General features: G+C 43.4%; 1 protein-coding gene across 2 annotated transcripts; it reads right to left on the reverse strand.

The window, feature by feature from the left end:
- Nucleotides 1–99: 99 nt before the first annotated feature.
- On the reverse strand, nt 100–16,114 carry DIS3L (DIS3 like exosome 3'-5' exoribonuclease). 2 transcript variants are annotated; one of them, XM_030497719.1, is made up of 17 exons: nt 15,927–16,114; nt 13,678–13,831; nt 12,765–12,893; nt 11,989–12,124; nt 10,825–11,001; nt 10,397–10,475; nt 9,279–9,458; nt 8,150–8,319; nt 7,167–7,328; nt 6,236–6,483; nt 5,299–5,391; nt 4,035–4,568; nt 3,619–3,773; nt 3,329–3,507; nt 2,837–2,982; nt 1,177–1,351; nt 100–610 (listed from the first exon to the last, which is right to left on the reverse strand). In XM_030497719.1, the coding sequence occupies exons 1-17, from the start codon at nt 16,054–16,056 to the stop codon at nt 299–301; spliced, it is 3,159 nt and encodes a 1,052-aa protein (XP_030353579.1). In that variant the 5' UTR covers nt 16,057–16,114; the 3' UTR covers nt 100–298. The 2 variants fall into 2 exon arrangements, with proteins under 2 accessions (XP_030353579.1, XP_030353580.1); XM_030497720.1 differs by lacking the exons at nt 10,397–10,475; nt 10,825–11,001; nt 11,989–12,124; ... (1 more) ...; nt 13,678–13,831; nt 15,927–16,114 and adding an exon at nt 9,937–10,389.
- Nucleotides 16,115–18,110: the final 1,996 nt, after the last annotated feature.

Genomic DNA, 18,110 nt, shown 5'->3' on the forward strand with positions numbered 1-18,110 from the left:
TGCAGCTATGAGTTAAACTCACTGGAATAAAGCCAATAGTAGGAATAATGTGGGAAAGTAACGTTGGGCATGATAGTTAAAAGAACTTGCCACACTGCCTTTAGTCTGGAAGATGAGTTTTATCATTTATAAAATCTTTTGCAAACTCATACATGTTCATAATCACATAAAAATAATTCTCATTTAAAATAGACATTTAGTTTCTTAGTAAAAGGATCCTTGAATATTTAGAGTGCTTTTAAAAACCCCAACAGCGATACAGAGGGGATAGGAGCAGATCACAACTCTGGGTTATAGTTCAAGTTCTAATGGCAGCTGAGACATCCAGTAGTGCCAAATCCCTGATCTCCTCCAGCAGCTGGTACAAGCTGGCTCCCTTGGTCTGGCAGTACTTCTCGTAGTCTTCATCAATTACTTCAACTCTTGTTTTCTCTTGGGCACACTGGGCAGCTTCTGCTGACTGACTGACTGCTTTCACCAAGTCACATTTCACCCTGTGAAAATTCCTCTGGGAAACCTCTGTATCCGCAGTCTGGTACGGTGCATTCCTGATTATTTCAAGCTTGATGGTGTCGGCGTGGCAGCGGGAGGTCTGCACCAGCATTTTTACCTTAAAAGCAAGAGAAAAATACTTTATTTCTGATAGTGCTGTTTCCTCTTGCTTCCTTCTGATTGTATTGGCCCCCAACAACAAGAGGGACATGGACCTGCTCGAGTGAGTCCAGAGGAGGCCACAAAGATGCTGTGAGGGCTGGAGCAGCTCTGCTCTGGAGCCAGGCTGAGTTGGGCTGGTTCAGCCTGGAGAAGAGAAGGCTCCTGAAGGGGAGACCTTAGACCAGCTCCAGTGCCTAAAGGGGCTCCAGGAAACCTGGAGAGGGGCTTTGGACAAGGGCTTGTAGGGACAGGACAAGGGGAATGGCTTTAACCTGCCAGAGGGGAGACTGAGATGAGCTCTGAGGCAGAAGCTCTTCCCTGTGAGGGTGCTGAGGCGCTGGCACAGGGTGCCCAGAGAAGCTGTGGCTGCCCCATCCCTGGCAGTGTTCAAGGCCAGGTTGGACACAGGGGCTTGGAGCAACCTGCTCTAGTGGAAGGTGTGCCTGCCCATGGTGGATGTTGGAACTGGATGAGCTTAAGGTCCCTTCCACTACAAACTGTTCTGTTATTCTAAATACTCACCGTAATATGATCGAAAAGGCTTAATGTAACTGATTCTCCAGTAGTTGGGGTGGAAGTAATTTTGTTCTGAAAGCGCTGCAGTGATCCAGGCTTCCACTCACAGCTCCCATCACCTTGACAAGAGATGACTAAACCTTCTTTGTTTTTCATATATGCAGCAGCTTTGATTCCATATCTATAAAAGAGCAGATGAGCAAAGGCTGTTCTAACCATTTTCACATCAGTTCTTTTAATTTTGAAGCTAGCAAGGATTATATAGAAGCCACATAAAGGGGCAGTTACTGCAGCCTGGTAACCCTGCTTCAGAGACACTGGTGCGCATTGTCAAATAAACCTCTAGAGTATATGAGAGCAGCACAAAGGTGGTGACTGATGTAATTTGAAAGAAGCAAAAGTAAAGTACAGGGCGATCCATTCTCTTATGTGTTGGGTGGAGCCCGAAATGGCCCAATGCTGGAAGAGCAGGAGCATTACAGGTTATTCCAGACAGCAGGACAGTGAGGTAACAGTTCTCCATTTCAAACAAGTTACTTGAAAAGCAGCAGGTATTTGCAGTGGGTTCTCTGTAAGGAATCCTGCCTCGCTTGGGTAGGTTCTGGCTCTTCAGCCTTGCATCCAAGCCAAGCCATCTGGAGACCAGATGCCTCCATCGAGCTGGTTTATATCCAAGCTCGGTCTCTGGCCAGGATCAAGCAGGCCTTGGCTCTATTTATGCAAGTTCAGGGTACTCCTATAGCAGTTTGCTTTACCTCACACATCCCTGTAGAATGGTGTTTGGGTTTTGTTTCTTTCTTATTTTTTAAGTAGCATTCTTATGCCTACATTTGTCATCTGGCTAGCTCACTAGCTGCCTGTGAGCTAGCCAGGCAGACAGTATTGCTACCAGAACTGCACAAAGATCATTAACTAACCCAAAATCTCCAGAGCCAGTAAGGAAAAGGAAAGGGAGTTTTCTTCCCCCCCAGCTTGGAGATCTGGCCAAGTCTTATGGAACGCAGCGCTCTCCAGTTCTATCGTGCCTATTGCCTTCTTACACCATTCACTAGTCAATTTGTAACATATGCAGAACACATTTACTGTACTTTAAAATACAGATTTAAAAGCTCAGAAATTGCAATGTAATGTTAGCTTCATGCAAAGAGCTGTGTTATACCAGCATAAATCAGCAGCACGATACGGGTGCTTATAAGAGCCTAACACCACGAACAGCTTCATGGAAACATTTCTTCTATGTTTCGTGCTGCCTAATATGAGCAGCTGCTTGAAAGGTGCTCCCAGCCTGCTCAGAGTACAGTCTGCAGCGAAGGAAAAGAGCAGTGAGGAATGCACAGCTCTGTGGTTTGGAAAATCACTTTCTATTGTTTAAAAAAAAAAAAAGGGAGGGGGGGAAATGCTCCAGTCATTGTTTGCCCCAGCAGCTGCTTGGGCAAAAAATGTCCTTCTCATGTTTTGAAGTAACCATATAAAACACAGTCTTATCATTTCCTCAGAGGAACTCCTTCCCAGAGTCAAAGCACAGAAAAGCACTACTAATGATTTACAACAGAAATCTAAACCACAGACATCGGTCACCACCCGGCCATGCTACGAACACTTCCTTTCTCAAGGACCAGAGGTGTCCTCGCAGCATTCCAGTAACACATCTTGTCTTTAAACTCACCTCGGCACAAAAACAAGTACTCCATTTGTTCGGATGGAGTAAATAACACCATCTGCTATGCAGTGCTCGTCTGTTTCTGGGGTTTTGTCTTTGAAATACATGCACTGGAAGAGTTCAGTAGACTGCTTCTGAGCACGCTGGGCTGCCTGCAAGCACCCCCCAAAGAGAGAAGACAAAACAACCTACGTAAATACTCCAACTGGCTTCAATTTCCATAGTTTCTTTTTCCCATTACTTTCTCCCTTACCCATACGTAGGAAAGTTACATCCAAAAGGAAATCCCACATGCATTACAGGTGAAGTATGAAGTCAGTTTTACTACCACTCTCAGAAGAAAACTGATATTTAAGTAAGAAACCCCCACAGCATTATAAATAAAAATGAAGTGATACTCTTCTTGTAGTACCCAAACATTGTGATCAGGATGGGTGTCCCATTCCTTTGGGTAGCGTGGGCACACACACATGGAGACACATATAGTGACCATCTTACCCTATTTCTGTTGTTAATGTGTTTGCACAATTCCTCGAGATCCTTGTTACTGTATAAGTTATCCTTAACATCTCCTTTCTTTTCCTTCAGAGTCGCTGCCATCAAGAGTCTGTGGACAATAATATCAGCATATCTTCTAATTGGCGAAGTAAAATGAGTGTACTTCTCTAGGGCAAGTCCTATGGATAAAAAAGGGAGCAGTGATAAGCAAGCAAAGCAATCCTCTGCCTCCCCCCAACAGTTCCGAAATCAGAACAGGAGTAGCATCAAAAAATAAGGTGACAAGATACCATAATGATGAAACTCCTCCTCGGAACATGAGCCGGTTGAGAAGTACAAGGCGTTGGACATGGCGTGAGTGGCCATCAAGCGCAGCAGTTTATTTACCATAGGATCAGATGGGTCATTTGCTTTGTCCAGAGACTCGGCCAATGCTTTGTTAGACCTGTTAAAAAAGTGTTTATTCTGAAGAAAATTATGCTGTTGCTGCTCATAAGAGCTTATAGTTAAAAACAGCAGTTAAAAATCAGCTCCTGTTTAGAACATCTTCTCCCACTCACAGAATGGTATTGGGAAAATTGGGTTTAAGAATTGCTACACAGAGTCTGTAACACTGGTACTCAGAACTGTAATGGTTTGTGACAACAACATAACCAAATAATTAATTGCTTAACTTTAATTAAAGCACTTAAGTAATAAAAGATACCGTGTGTCCATTGAGAAGCCTTTGGCACTGGCACATTCTCGGAGCTCAGTGAAGAATTCCTGCCGTGGCGGAGGGTGCTGCCGCAGCAGAGCTTGGTGAGGAAAATGCTCGGAAATCTTTTTTGCCACCCAGTGGTTGGCAAGAATCATACATTCTGCTACAGTCTCGTGCACCTCCAGGGGCTGCTTGGGGATCAGATCGTGGATGTTGTGTTTATCATCCAGCTGCACTCGGATTTCCACCCCTTCCAGCTCCAGAGCACCGCAGCTGTCCCGCTTGGCTCTAACGTGCCGCGCTATATCCGTGAGTTTTGATACTGCCCAAACCAGCTCAGCCAGTTTCTTCTGCCTCATTCTTTCATCCAAGTCTTTCAGTTCCAGGATATCATCAACCACTCTTGTGTCTCCATCTAATAACCCCTGTGCTGTTTCATAAGTCAGCTTGTATGCGGATCGGATGATGGTTTTGTTGTAGCGGACACTCAGCATTTCGTATGATTCTTTCTCTAGTTCCCACAAGACACTCACAGCGTACCTTAGAGAAGAGATCACAATGCTGTAAGTAGTGCTGGTTGACTTAAACTGGCATTTCAAGCACATCCAACTGTTACACATCTACAAGTTTCATTCTGGGTTTTTTCCTCCCTTTCTCAGCAGCAGTACAGTTATGCCCTATAAAGTTATCATGGAATTACAGAGTTGGATATTTAACACTTAGTGTTAACTCTCACTGGAAAAAAGAAAAAGTCTACATGAAAAATCATTCCTGGTGCTCTCTGGAAGCCTCCACAGGGCTGACAGAGGTAGGAAACCTTGCTTTTGCTTCAGAGTTCTGTCAGTAGTTAATTTCATCCAGAAAAGATTCAACAATTGAAAGATAAATATTACAAGAGTTCTTCTAATGGGGTAACGTGCCCAACTAATGCCTTCAGGAATGCATTTTTCTTGTTTAAAGTCCAACCTACATCTTCTGAGTGATTTTATGTTACAGTTTGAATCTCGCATGGATTACATCTGTGTTCACCTGGATTGTCTCACTCACACAAAATGCTTCAGTGCACATTTTGGCAGGGCAAAGCATTACAAAGTGCTCACCCTACTTAACTGTGATAGAATTGAAAGGTAGTTTTAAATGTGTGCTATTCTTTCAGTTGAGGATTTAGTAACAAAGCAAAAACATCCAACCAGCTGATAAACACAGACTGGCAGCAGCAATTGAATTACTTGTAAAAATCTCCTTCCTCAGAAACACTACAAAATCTTACCTATCGACTCCACTGAGCAGAGAGCAGATGTCAGCACTCAGGACAGAGGGCAGCATGTCGTAACGACGATCCGCTAAGTAGTAAGTTGTTGCCCTGAGGAATAAAACACATTTACTGTTCTTCTCACAAGGACTCACTGGTGTGTATCTCCCGAGCAGTTTTTAGTACAAGCATAGCTTCAGCAAAACAAGACACACAGCATGATTTTAAAAGGTTATTATTACTGAAAACACACACACACACATGCAATATCAAAGTATTTACATAACTATTTGTACAGTACAAGCCTAATTTTGCCTTCTTCAGTATCTTCAGCTGCCAATAAGGCCAGAACTAGGGCTGTACAAAATAGGCTCAATTAGGAAGAGGTCAGTTTACATTGCTTTGCAGCTACAGAAAATATATTTCATGAAGTGATGCAGCAGTTTAAGTTCCAAACAGTGGCAATAAAAGAAATCAGAAAGAATGGAATATTTGGCATTTTAAAACACAAGGTTGGATATTAAAATATAAACCTGCCAAATAACTCTGTAATTAAATTCATATAATAGTTCCATTTTGTGGGTGTTTTATGTGAAGATTCATCCCCTTTGGTATGCAAACAAGTGGTTTGTAAATCCTTCAAATCACAAATGTTAAAGGAGCTAGTAAAGCAAACAGCAGTGAGTAGGGAAAGATAAATTCTAACTTTGTGGAAAAGAGCAATTTCATCCTAAAAGGGTGAAGCAGTAGGTCAGAAGCAGTTTTTTCCCCACCAGGCCTATTTCATCCACATAAAAGCAGAACACCATTAGTTACACAGTAGTTTTCATAAGCTGTTTCCATGACAAAGAAGAAAGAATGTTTCCTTCCTCCCACTGTTTCTCAATGTTCCCTTAAGGTAGTGTCACAATGCTCTCAGCTCCATAAATCGTCTCATTTTTAGAAAGTAAGTTACCTCGCTCTGGCCTCGACATCAGTGTAAGAATTTGCTGCCACAAAGTGAGTCACATCTGCAATGTGGACACCTAATTCCAGATTCCCATTAGGCAGAGTTCTAACGGAGAGAGCATCATCCACATCCTCACAGCCTTTTGGGTCAATGCTGAATATCAAGTGTGTATCTCTCAAGTCAAGACGTTGGTTTTCCTCCTCTGGACTCACTTTCCATGGATTCTTTGAAGAACTCACGGGCATTTCACTCATCTGTACAAAAACATTATTGATGAACATACATTTATATCTTCTCTACAAAAGGAAGCCAAGAAAATAGATTTAATTACCCTTCCCTTTTCTACACCATGAATTGTTTCGTGCACTACTTCACCCTAAACAAATTCTTATTTCCTTGCATTTTCCAGGTAAGTCTATTACATGGAAAGTATGAGACAGAATTGAAAAGAATATACACTTTTTATTAACAACTGATATTACTGTGGTATTATTGCAGCTCTGGCAAACTTAACCACTGCATATTGGTTTTTAACATTCTTTTCCTTTCAATTAATTGTAGGTATCATCAAAGCAGTTATCTATGAGAGCTGCTTCCTCTCCTGATTGAAGACAAAAGGATTTAAAACAACGATTTTAGTAGGACCAGGCCTTTAGGATCAATACCATGAACACATATTAAAGACAGTAATAACCCAAAAGTCTACCTCAAAATAGAATTAAGAGTTTGTAATCTCCTCATAGCAAACAGGTTATCTTAAAATCACGCTCCTGACTTGAAAATTTTATAGTATCTATAGAACCACTGATCCAAAAGCAATTCCAGAAAAATAATCTACAATTGGTTTCCAGCTTTCAGAAACCTGTTGGCAACCAAGACATCCAGCTGTAAGATGAAAATCAACAGAAAAAGATTGTATCTAATCCCAAAGACCAACCTGGATTTCTGAGAAAGGAGCAACACAGATGCTGTTCTCCACCAGAATAGCTGCAATTTCCCCCTCCAGATCGCCAATTCTTCCTAGAACTCTCACAAAGTGTCCATTTGGATACACAGACGTTGACTCCCAAGAATCAATACGCACGACGACTCTATAGTCCTGCCACAAGAAATTCTGTTAGAGCACAAGCTGCTCCTGACAAGCAACCAATACAAACACCCCTTCAGGGGCACACAAAGCTATGCAAGAGACTGGCAGCTCTGGAAACTTGATAGGAAGGAAAGAGAAACCCACAATGAGAGGCAAACAAATACTGAGAAATACATGTCTTTCCTGATCCCACTTGGAAGAGTGGGAAAGACTTGGAAGAGTATAAAGACCCACTTGAGGTCATTATATGGAGAATCTCTATCTTAAATTATAAAAATTAATGAATATTCTTATACCAGAAGAGACACATTCTGTGATTCTGTGTGAAATTACTTCTTGGCTGTGAACAAGTACTTAATGTTACAGGGTAAAAGCAGCCAGGAATGAATAAACGCACATTTCTCCTCTCTACAGCAATGGCAAGCTAATGCCCATAATCCATTATCAATTTGCTGAAAAGCTCTCCTTCCTTTCATCAAAGTTATATATATGTCCTAGGTGCAATAAAGCCACAAGGGCTATTGCAATTTATACCCCTGATAGGACCTTTAATTTATCAGAAAAACCCCAAAGCAAATGGTATATAAATGCTCAGGGTAGCTGGGCTGTGGCCCAAGTTCAGAGCTCAAATAAGCTTTGTTACCTAAAGCTGATGTGGTTTTGACAGGAATTGAACACATTCCTTTGAGGCAGGAGTTGAACCGCTCTCCCGGACTTCATTTTATTCACATTTGTACCCATGTTTTTGCCAAGGAAAACATCATTACAGCATGTAACACCCACGCAATTCTGTAGGAACACGGAATAACAAAACACTTCTGTCAAATTACCTGTAGTGCTTCAGCTTGCTGGGTACTGATCCGGATTTTGGGAATTCTGTAGTCCCAAGGTGTAACAAGGACCTTCTGAGCATTTCTGCCCTGGGGCTGGCTCTCTTCTTTAGACGGGAAAGTGACCACATAATCCCTCCAATTCTTTTGGATGATTCCAACAACTTTACCTTTTAAGAAGGAACATTTTTGGTTGTACATTAACAAGTTAAACAAGAACACGAGAGCAAATATGTGGGAGGTATAGAAGAGTCAATGCTTTGTAATACAAACTAATGTGTCCACAAATCTGTATTACAATTGCTAACAACATCTGGCATGCAGACAATACAAGTTTGTTATAAATTATCACTGGCACAGCCAGATTTTAATGAGCTTTTATTTATGTGGAGACTAACTCATTGTATGGATTGCAATTGATACAGCACATCAATTATTCAGAGAGATTCCCACTACTACTGAAACGGGGCCAATTCCAGTAAAAAAGGAAATTTAAAGGATCAAAATCAAACAGCATTTTCTTGCACAAAGAGATTTAACCTCTTCAAACTTTTAACTCTGACCTCAGCAAACTTTTAAGCTATAGCTATACCTGCCGAGTAGTATTTTCAAGTAAGACTCTGAGTTCCTATGGTACACAGGCAGGTCACATTGTAATGGGAGATGGATACTTCTTACCTTACAAAAATCTTTTTCATCTTAACTATTATTTATCATCAAGGAATCAAAAGGATGCAGTGATCTTTCTGTCTAATCAACAGTGATAGTGGAGAACTTGAGCGCACAGTCTGGTGAATTGGTCTGTATTAGAATTGCAGTTCATCTCTCAGAGCTGTGAAGAGTGACAGTGTGTGCTTGGGTAGCAAAGTGCTCCTAACTCAGCATTTTAGGAAGGTAACTGCAGTAATTCAGCTATTTCTGAGAATGAAATTAAAGGGGTTCACATATAGAAACAACGTCATGGCCTTCTTACTGGGATACATTAGAATGCTTTAATTCAGGATAAGCACTTCAAATTTACTATGGTGCAAAAAACGTGTCAGTGACAGAAACGGAGAGAAGGGACTCTAATGAAGAGCACAGCACAGCTCGGAGCAAGGAAGTGAGGTAATCTTAACAAAACATCCACCTGTGGGCATAGGGTCACCAGTGGTGTCCAACGGTGCTTTATCCTCAGTCTCATTTTCACAGAGGGCAACAGTCCTTCCCTTCCACTCATGCAAAGGCAGTAACTCAACAGCCACCACATCACCATGGATTGCACGATTTCGAGCTTTGGCCCCATAAATAAGGATGTCACTTTGAATTTCTGAATTTAAAATAAGAAGAAATAGAACTATAAACTTCTAAAAAAAAATTCAAATCCCTCCATTCTTCGCAGCATTCTGCTGAAATAAGAGAAAAATGACATTTGCAATATGATTTCTTTCAAAAAGGACTACTGGCAAGTAATTAATATGACAAGAAAATTAAAACCTTTTCCTCTTTAATAAGGCAATATTAAGCAATTCTGTAAGTGCACCCTTGGCTAAAAAGCAGCATTGGCCAGGATGAGTTCATTGTTCTTAGGCAGCAGCTTAGAAACACATCCCACAGTTACACTGTGCAAACCCCTGACACAGGATTCTGGGCAGGGTCCAGAATAAAACAGGTTTTAAAAAAATGATTAGTGTATTGAACAGTTGTTTGCCTGCAGGGTCTGTCACAGGAACATTTGAAAGCGGGACAAAAGATCTGTGTGAGGATAATGGACCGTTCCTCCAAAAGTATTTATTACTAGCTCATATCAGAAAGACACGACTGGTGTTCCAAACCAATCCAAAAGGTATTTTTCCTATTATGTTCACAATAACCAGCTTCTAATCCTGCCAACATCTGTGCAAACACTTATTCCAGTCAAATGAGTGGTCATCTGAAGCTGGAGCAAAGCACAGGGATAACAATTTGCAGCAGTATTCAACTTCAGAAAAGGTCTAGGAAACCTGTCAGTAGGACAAGAGTCCAAAACATGGCCAGAGGTACTAAGAAAGAGGAAGGAGGACATAAAGGGTATTGTTTTCTCCTGAGGTCCACCCTCTGGGTTCATCTTTCCCCTCCTTTCTGGCCATGAATAACCCAAGCGTTGCAGTATCTTAGCTTTCATCTTGCTCAATAACTGAATAGCTACATACAGATGGCTCCATGGCATCATGTAAGAAGCACAGACAGTGTCAAAAAGGCACTGAGTAAATCCTCTTGTCTTTTCACCTGTTTCTTTGCTGCCAAATCCCTGAAGTCGAACAAAAGCTTCCAGCTGAGCTCTGTGCTTATTGACACTCAGTGCACCCTGAAAGAAAGTAACAGAGAAAGAGTGAAACAGTCACACCTCTAAATAGCCAACTTTGAAGTATAAAATGCTTAGTGTTACAGTTGTTTTTACATAAGTTGGTAGGCTTTATTGGTATATAGGTTATTTTGGACACAACTGTTCCCTCTATAGGGGAGAATATACAATGCAGAACTAAGTCCTCACTTCTGGAAAAGAGTGAGGAAAGTTCTTTTAAATGCTTTTTTGTTTTCTTTCCCCCTTCCCACTATAGCAATGTTTCTTTATCTGATCAGTCTAATTCAGGCAACTAAAGGGACCAAGCACAAGACTGCATTGTGCTGTGTATGCTCTCTATATACCGAATTACCTGTATATATCTTCCAGATTTGATCCCAGCCTCCAGTATTTCCAGAGGTAAGTGCTCAGCATATTCTTTTCCATTGTTTTCTTGGCTTTCAATCTCCCGTTCATGCTGAGCTTGAAGTATAGAGTCAAAGAGTTCATGGGCAGCCTTTAAGTCAGGCCAAAAGTTATCCAAGTAATTCTGTATGCACATACATGAACAAACATCAAAGTATTTAGAGGTCTCTGTTCTTTTATTAACACATCTGGAAAGCCCATAAGGGACAAGAGCTGTCTCATGCTACACTGAAATAGCACATCCAAGCAGTAATGAAGTGTCTGCTCTAAATACCACAGATTTATTCCAGATTCAGCTTAACTCATTTGTTAAATACAACAAAGGAGGTGCGACTGTTAAGCTGGCAACCTAGACTAGAGATTCACAAACGTTTACTACCAACATACCCCATCCAAGCTACGTACTTCTTGTGAAGTGCCACAGCAGAAAAATTAAACTGGCAACTTGCTATTATTTTTACACTTCTTGTATAATGCTACATTTGGGCCACCTCCCATTGCCTCGTAGCAGTTAAAAAACCAAGCACCATCATTTTTATATGCTTTAAGGTTAATCTGTTTAGTCCTGGTTTTACTCAACATCCTTTCACAGCTATGCATGAACTTCTCATCCGCATATCTCACTGAATAACACAGTATCAGAGATCAGCAACTAACTGAGGAACGAATTATCTTCTCATGCATCACTGTATCCTCAGTAGTCAAGGCTAAAGGAAACTGGCAGAATAATGCTGATGGATATTTAGACTATGGCTGTTTATGGACTGCTTGCAGTATAGGTTCAGGCAGCTGACTGAGGTCACTGATCATTGTTCATCTATGTCAAATTCTTTAAAAATAAGGAAAACAATGAGAAGAGTTACTAAGAAAGATGGCCTCTATCATTGGAGCTGCTGGTTTTGTTTTCAGTTCCTTGGTTTGCTCACTGCAATGACATTCCCATGACTAACATCTTTGCTTTCTTTGATAAATGAAGACATGAGTTAGCATTATAGTTTTCTTAAATGTAAACTCTGAAGTGATTTGCACTATACATTGGGCTTTAATGTACTCGATTCATCATTCTGATGCAACATAAAAGAAATCTCCTTCTATTTTTCTAGCATGTTACCTTGAAGGAAATCACAAACACTCCTTCTGTTTCATTTCCGTACTGCTTGACAGCATCTTCATCTTCTGTTACCATAACAACTGGCATCTGACCCGAGCAGTGATTATAGTACCAGACTGCTGCATTGTAAATACTCCTAGAAAAGCAAAGTTTGAAATAAGATTACTGGCATATCCCATTTGCTACTTGCAAGACATTTGCCAGCTTTGCATAAAGGAGAGTTTGGGTTAAGATGCACACTTTCGAGAGATATACACCAAGTTACATGAACTTTCCATCTGCAAAAATTATGTGCCATACATCAAGCACTAAGAGAACAGAGGAAAATAAAATTTCCCCCCCCTTCCAAATACATCCACTCCTGCCCTTGCTGCAAAGTGACATATTGCTCCTCTGAGTGGAAGTTTGGAAAAAGCAAGTTGGAGCTGCCAAGACTCCAATGTTATGGTGCTTGCAGGCTCTCAAACACTACATCTAGCAGCCCAATAAGGTGTGTGTGACCTACTTACTGTGTTAAAGCATTCTTTAAAATGGCTGTGTAACTTTAAAATGATCCAGTTTTACCATTACTCAATTTAATTAAGTATATTTGCGTCTATTTTCCTTATAAAATCATGTTGACACTTCCTTAATCACAAAAGGACAATCTATACTTCCACTGTTCTAGAGCCAAGCAGAGGAAGAATATGAACTCTTATGCACCAAGTGCATGCTAATATTCCTAAATACAATGCCAGGATGTTGTCCACTGTAGTAGTGCATAAGTTAAAACAAACCTGGTCTGCCATTTCTCCATGGATTCTCCCTTCTCTCTTGGCAAATAACAATGCTGATGGAATTCATTAGCAAACACGGCACAGTCGTGACGGGCATCCTTTACTAGATTTCGTAGTTTGTTGTACTGTCTGGAATAAGAAAAAGATAATCTTGTGCTTTCTTTTGATAATGCTACTTCAACTCCAGATGAAAATACAGCTGAAAAACTCAAGGAAAAGTACTCCCATGCGGTAAGAAATGCATTCATTAGATTACACCATTGCTGATAAAACCTAAAGCATCATCTGTAAGCAAGCTTATCTAACTTCCATTATACTGATGTTTAAACATACTTGTTTTCCAGTGAGTCCCACAAATCATCATAAGTATTCAGGAACTTATTTTGTCACTTGTGGGACAAGAGCTATTTCTTCAAATGTGTTTGTGCTTTAGAATACAGGAAAGCCTTGATAGCAAATTGTACTCTCATAGGCTACAGCAACACATAGGTTAATGTCTGATAAGGTAAGTACCATATAATGGTATTAATTGCTCCTCAAAGACAAGTGCTCAGTCTTTAATACAGCAAATCAAAATCAATGTCCTTAATCTAGTTGTGGCACATGATACTTGATCATTACTGCAGAGTCTCCTTAATTCCTCTCACAAGCCACCTGATTAGTTAATAAAGCTACAGGTTTAACATTGCTCCTATCAGGTGAAACTGTGACAGGCATTGATGTCCATGGATCACACAGGATCAGAGCTCCTTCCCTTCTGGCAAATTACATGAAGACCTTTGAAAGACTTAAAACCAAATTAAGCACAGCGTATTTGCTGACTTTGGGTTGCTGTGCTTAAATATACATTTTACCTTCAATCTAAAAAGTATCTTCAATCTAAATTAAAAATAAGTTATTATAGGGTAAGTACCTGCGTCCTTTCTGATGTTGCAAAGCTTGACATGCTGTTTGCATGAAAATAATACCCTTCAGCTCCGGAAACTCGAGAATCTCGAGGTAATCCTGAACCACCTTGCAGTCAGGGACGACATAATGTGTAACATCATCCGACAACAACTTGCCATCTAAAACAGAATTTAGAGTTTAAAGGTTTAAACTTTCAGTTGCAATACTGGGTTCTTAAAAACACTTTCAGATGTCAGGAAATTAAGAGTTGTGCATCCTCAAGAGTATATACATATCTCTTTCTGATGAACAAAATTATGACTACCATGGTGTAATTCTGTAATGCAATCTCTGAAATTTGTGACAGAACCCTTTTGCATTCACTGATGCCAAAATTTAGTGCAAATTTACCCAAGTGAGTGAAAAATATCCACATTCATTATGGAAAGGACGTAACTTAAAGAACGCAGGTAACAGTCCTTTGGTTTTTTTCTACTTTCACATGAAAAAAGAAACTAAGCACCTGCCACAGAAAATCTTCGCATGGAATTTTCAAAGGGTGTAGAATTAACCTGTTACATTGCTTCCACAGCTCTGTCTACACAATTCATTTAGAGCAGGCTGCTTTTCTATATCTTTAAAGAATACACATAAGGGTACACATGGAGAAAAGCAATGCTACTGCAAGGAGATGATGTTCTTGAATCTAAATGATTAACCATCATTGCTAATTTTCTCTAAAGAGACTCCAACCCTTAGGAATACACCATCAAAGTACCACAATCAACCCATCACAGGTGCCATCTTAAAATGTACTTCAAGATTAATGAATTTAATTGCTTCAGATACTTCAAAGATTACCCAACAAACTTTCAGGCAGGGGGGGATCTCCACTGAATTTTCTTTCAGTGCCTATTTACCCCTTACGGTATTATAAACACTGAACTGCTGAACTTACCCTGATGCAGGCAAGTTATATGTATAATAAAAGTATATAGATCTTGATTAGTCAGGTTATTTTCATGTACTTCTTAGAAGCTGACAGAGGATAATCTATTAACTGTGATCATCAGAAGTGTGAATCCAGCAGGCACAATTCTGCACATAGTAACATGGCCCCATCTCACCCTGAGGGCATATAATGGATGACAGCAGAATGCACACAAGAAAGCTAATATTTATTAATAATTCAGAAGAGCATTAAAAGTGAAATGTCTCTTAAAGATTTATGTAATCTACCCACATTAAGCTATCCTTGCCTAACCTATATATCTAGATCAGAGTAACTTCTAAGTACGCACAGCATACCATTACAGGTGTCTGCAAATGTGATTTATGCAGGCTGTCTCTCCCAGTGCATGAAATAAGTTTGTTCAGCACACTGTGTAGAGCCAGGAATGAATCAGAGTCATGGGATGGTCTGGGTTTGAACGGACCTTAAAGTTCCAACTTAACAGTAATAACTGCTGATGCAGAATTACAATCACCCCGAGTTAATGGCTTGACCCCATTGTAATACTTAACAGGTACGTGTAGAACTTAATTCATGCTATAAACCACCGACCTGCAGAAACCAATGCATTTTTAAAAGATCTTTTCTAGAAAGCAAACCGTGAAACTTGAATAATCCTTTAGCCTTTTACCATTGTGAACCACCATAACCCACCACCCTACAGAAATTAACGCTCTTTAAAATTCTTTTAAAGAAACTTTTAAAAGAGCTTTAAAAAGACTTGAACAACCCTCCAGCCTTTTATCACTGTCTGTAATCCACGCACAGCTAAATCCTGTAGCCAACAACTTCTCCATTCCCTTTTCTCTTTTCTAAACACATTGCTCAGCTCTGAAAGACTCTGCTCTGAAGGGGTGACTGTTGCTGTACCCTCCATGTGATACCATTCGGCTTTTCCACTACTTTATACATTGTTCGGTTCCGTGAGATCCAGCTCAGGATCAGCCCTCCCGGCCCCTGCCCACCGCTCCCTCCCGGCCTTATTCCTGTTTGCTCCACCACCCGTCCCGCTCGCTGCCCTCCTGCGCCGCTCCCCGCACCCGGTCCCGCTGGTTCCTGCCAGGCCTCTCCGCCCGGCACCCCGCCTGCCAAGGCCGCACGGACCCCGCCGCCCCCAGCTCTGGCCTACACGAGCTCAGACACAACAGTCCCGGGGCAAGCTGCGCACTGCTCGCCCCGGCAGCCCGTACCCCACTGCCTCTTCCCGCCCACCACCAACCCAGCAGCCCCGGCCCGCAGCCTCCCGCCGCCAGCCCCCTCACCGCGCGGGCAGCCGGCGCGGCACAGGGCGCTGCGGCACGGCACGTCGGGGCGGAGGTAGTGCTCCCGCACGACGCGCACCGAGCGGCCCTGCTGGCCCCGCAGCTGCAGCACCTTCTCCGTGCGCAGCATCGCCGCGGCGGGGACCAGCGGCCCCCTCAGCCAGGCCCGCCGCTCGCGGGGCGCGTGCGCACGGCGCGGGGGCGGTGCAACTGTAGGAGGTGGGGCCTCGGTGGAGGGGAGGGAAAGAGAGGGCGGGGCAAGAGCGGAAAGGGGCGGGGCTGGCTGAGGCGCTGCGCGGGCGGGACGGGGCGAGGGAGCCGGGGCGGCACCTGAGGGGCGGAGCCTGAGGGGGGGCACCTGAGGGGCGGTGCCTGAGGCGGGGGTATCTGAGAGGCGGTGCCTGAGGGGAGGGCACCTGAGGGGCAGTGCCTGAGGGGGGGGGCGGCACCTGAGGGGCGGTGGCTGACGGGGGGGGATATCTGAGGGGCAGGACGTGAGGGGCGGTGGCTGCGGCAGGGGGCACCTGAGGGGCAGTGCCTGAGGGGGGAACATCTGAGGGGCGGTGACTGGGGGGGGGGCCACCTGGGCGGCAGTGCCTGAAGGAAGGGGGTACCTGAGGGGCAGTGCCTGAGAAGGGAGACACCTGAAGGGCAATGTCTGAGGGGCGGGACCTGAGGGGCGGTGGCTGAGGCGGGGGGCACCTGAGGGGCAGTGCCTGAGGGGGGGGGGTTGTGTCTGAGGGGGGGGTACCTGAGGGGCAATGCCTGGTGGGGGGACATCTGAGGGGCGGTGCCTGAAGGGGGGGGCACCTGAGGGGCAGTACCTGAAGGAGGGGGTACCTGAGGGGCAGTGCCTGAGCGGGGGGGGGCACCTGAGGGGCAGTGCCGGGGGGGGGTGGTACCTGAGGGGCGGTGGCTGAGGGGCGGCACCTGAAGGCGGGCGCGAGCTAAGGGGCAGCACCTGAGGGGCGGTGGCTGAGGGGCAGCACCTGAGGGGCGGCACCTGAAGGCGGGCGCGAGCTGAGGGGCGGCATCTGAGGGGCTGTGGCTGAGAGGACTGGGGTCACAGCCTGAGGAGCAGCACCTGAAGGCGGGCGCGAGCTGAGGGGCAGCACCTGAGGGAAAGGGGGCCTCAGCTGAAGGGCGGGAGCGAGCTGAGGGAGCAGGGCGGCACCTGAGAGGAAGCTCTGAGGGGCTGGGGTGGGGCTGAGGAGGAGACTGGCCATTAGTAGGCGCTGAGCCCTAGGACAGCTCGTTTTTGTGGCTGTGTGAGCAGAGAGGACAGATTCACTTTCAGTGAGGTGAAACCCGAGAGATTTGGGGGACAGTGGAGAGAAGGCTGAAGAAGTGGCTGGGGTGTCCATGGAAGGCAAGTGAGAAGAACTTGTTAAACTCTGTTAGGCTGCAGGGGTGTGAGGGAGGGGTGGTTGTGGTGAAGATACATTCAGGGGTTTTCTGTTTGGTTTTAGGTTTCTTATTACAAGGGCAGCAATGTGGGGGGTTTTGGTGCTGGAGAGCTGAAAAGGGTCCAGGAAGAACAAGAACAGAACAAGGCTGTCTTGCGGTGCCTAAGCTGTAGTCCCACATAAATGCATGCATGTGAATCTGCATGGTCTTTCATGGCATCTTCCAGGAGAAACCCCAGGTCCATTCTTCAGCTCATCTGGGGGGAGCTGAGGGTGTGTGAGGAATGCAGGCAAGCCAAAGGTCACAGTTCTATAGTAGACACCAACATTGTTCTTTGCATTTATAGAGGGGAAGATAAAAGCACTGAAAGTGCTTAAGTCTAGCTCAAGATGGGAGAAAAGCAGCGGAAGGTCACGAGCATGATGTGTTGTCCCTGTGTCTGACTCAGTGCTCTCTAAGTATGGCATTTTGGGGATGATTATTTTGACTATTAGAAAAGCATTCATGCTTTCCTAATATGAATTGCCTACATCATAACTTCACTTGAACATAAATACATAGTGCAAACTATGTAGCATTTATCCTTTGAGGGAAAAAGGCTGGGAAAGAGCCAAGACAGTGTGTCACTGTATGTTCCTGTTTATTCTACTTCTTATTTTTTCACATGTTTTATAAAATGTGTATCTCCAATGACTAATACTTCCAAGTAACCAATTGGTGCCAGTAAATGGAAGTACCATCTGTAAGAAACTGATTTTCAGAAGCCAAGTTCTCAAG

This window comes from Strigops habroptila, chromosome 9, assembly GCF_004027225.2.
Source record: "Strigops habroptila isolate Jane chromosome 9, bStrHab1.2.pri, whole genome shotgun sequence".
NCBI classification, from domain to species: domain Eukaryota; kingdom Metazoa; phylum Chordata; class Aves; order Psittaciformes; family Psittacidae; genus Strigops; species Strigops habroptila.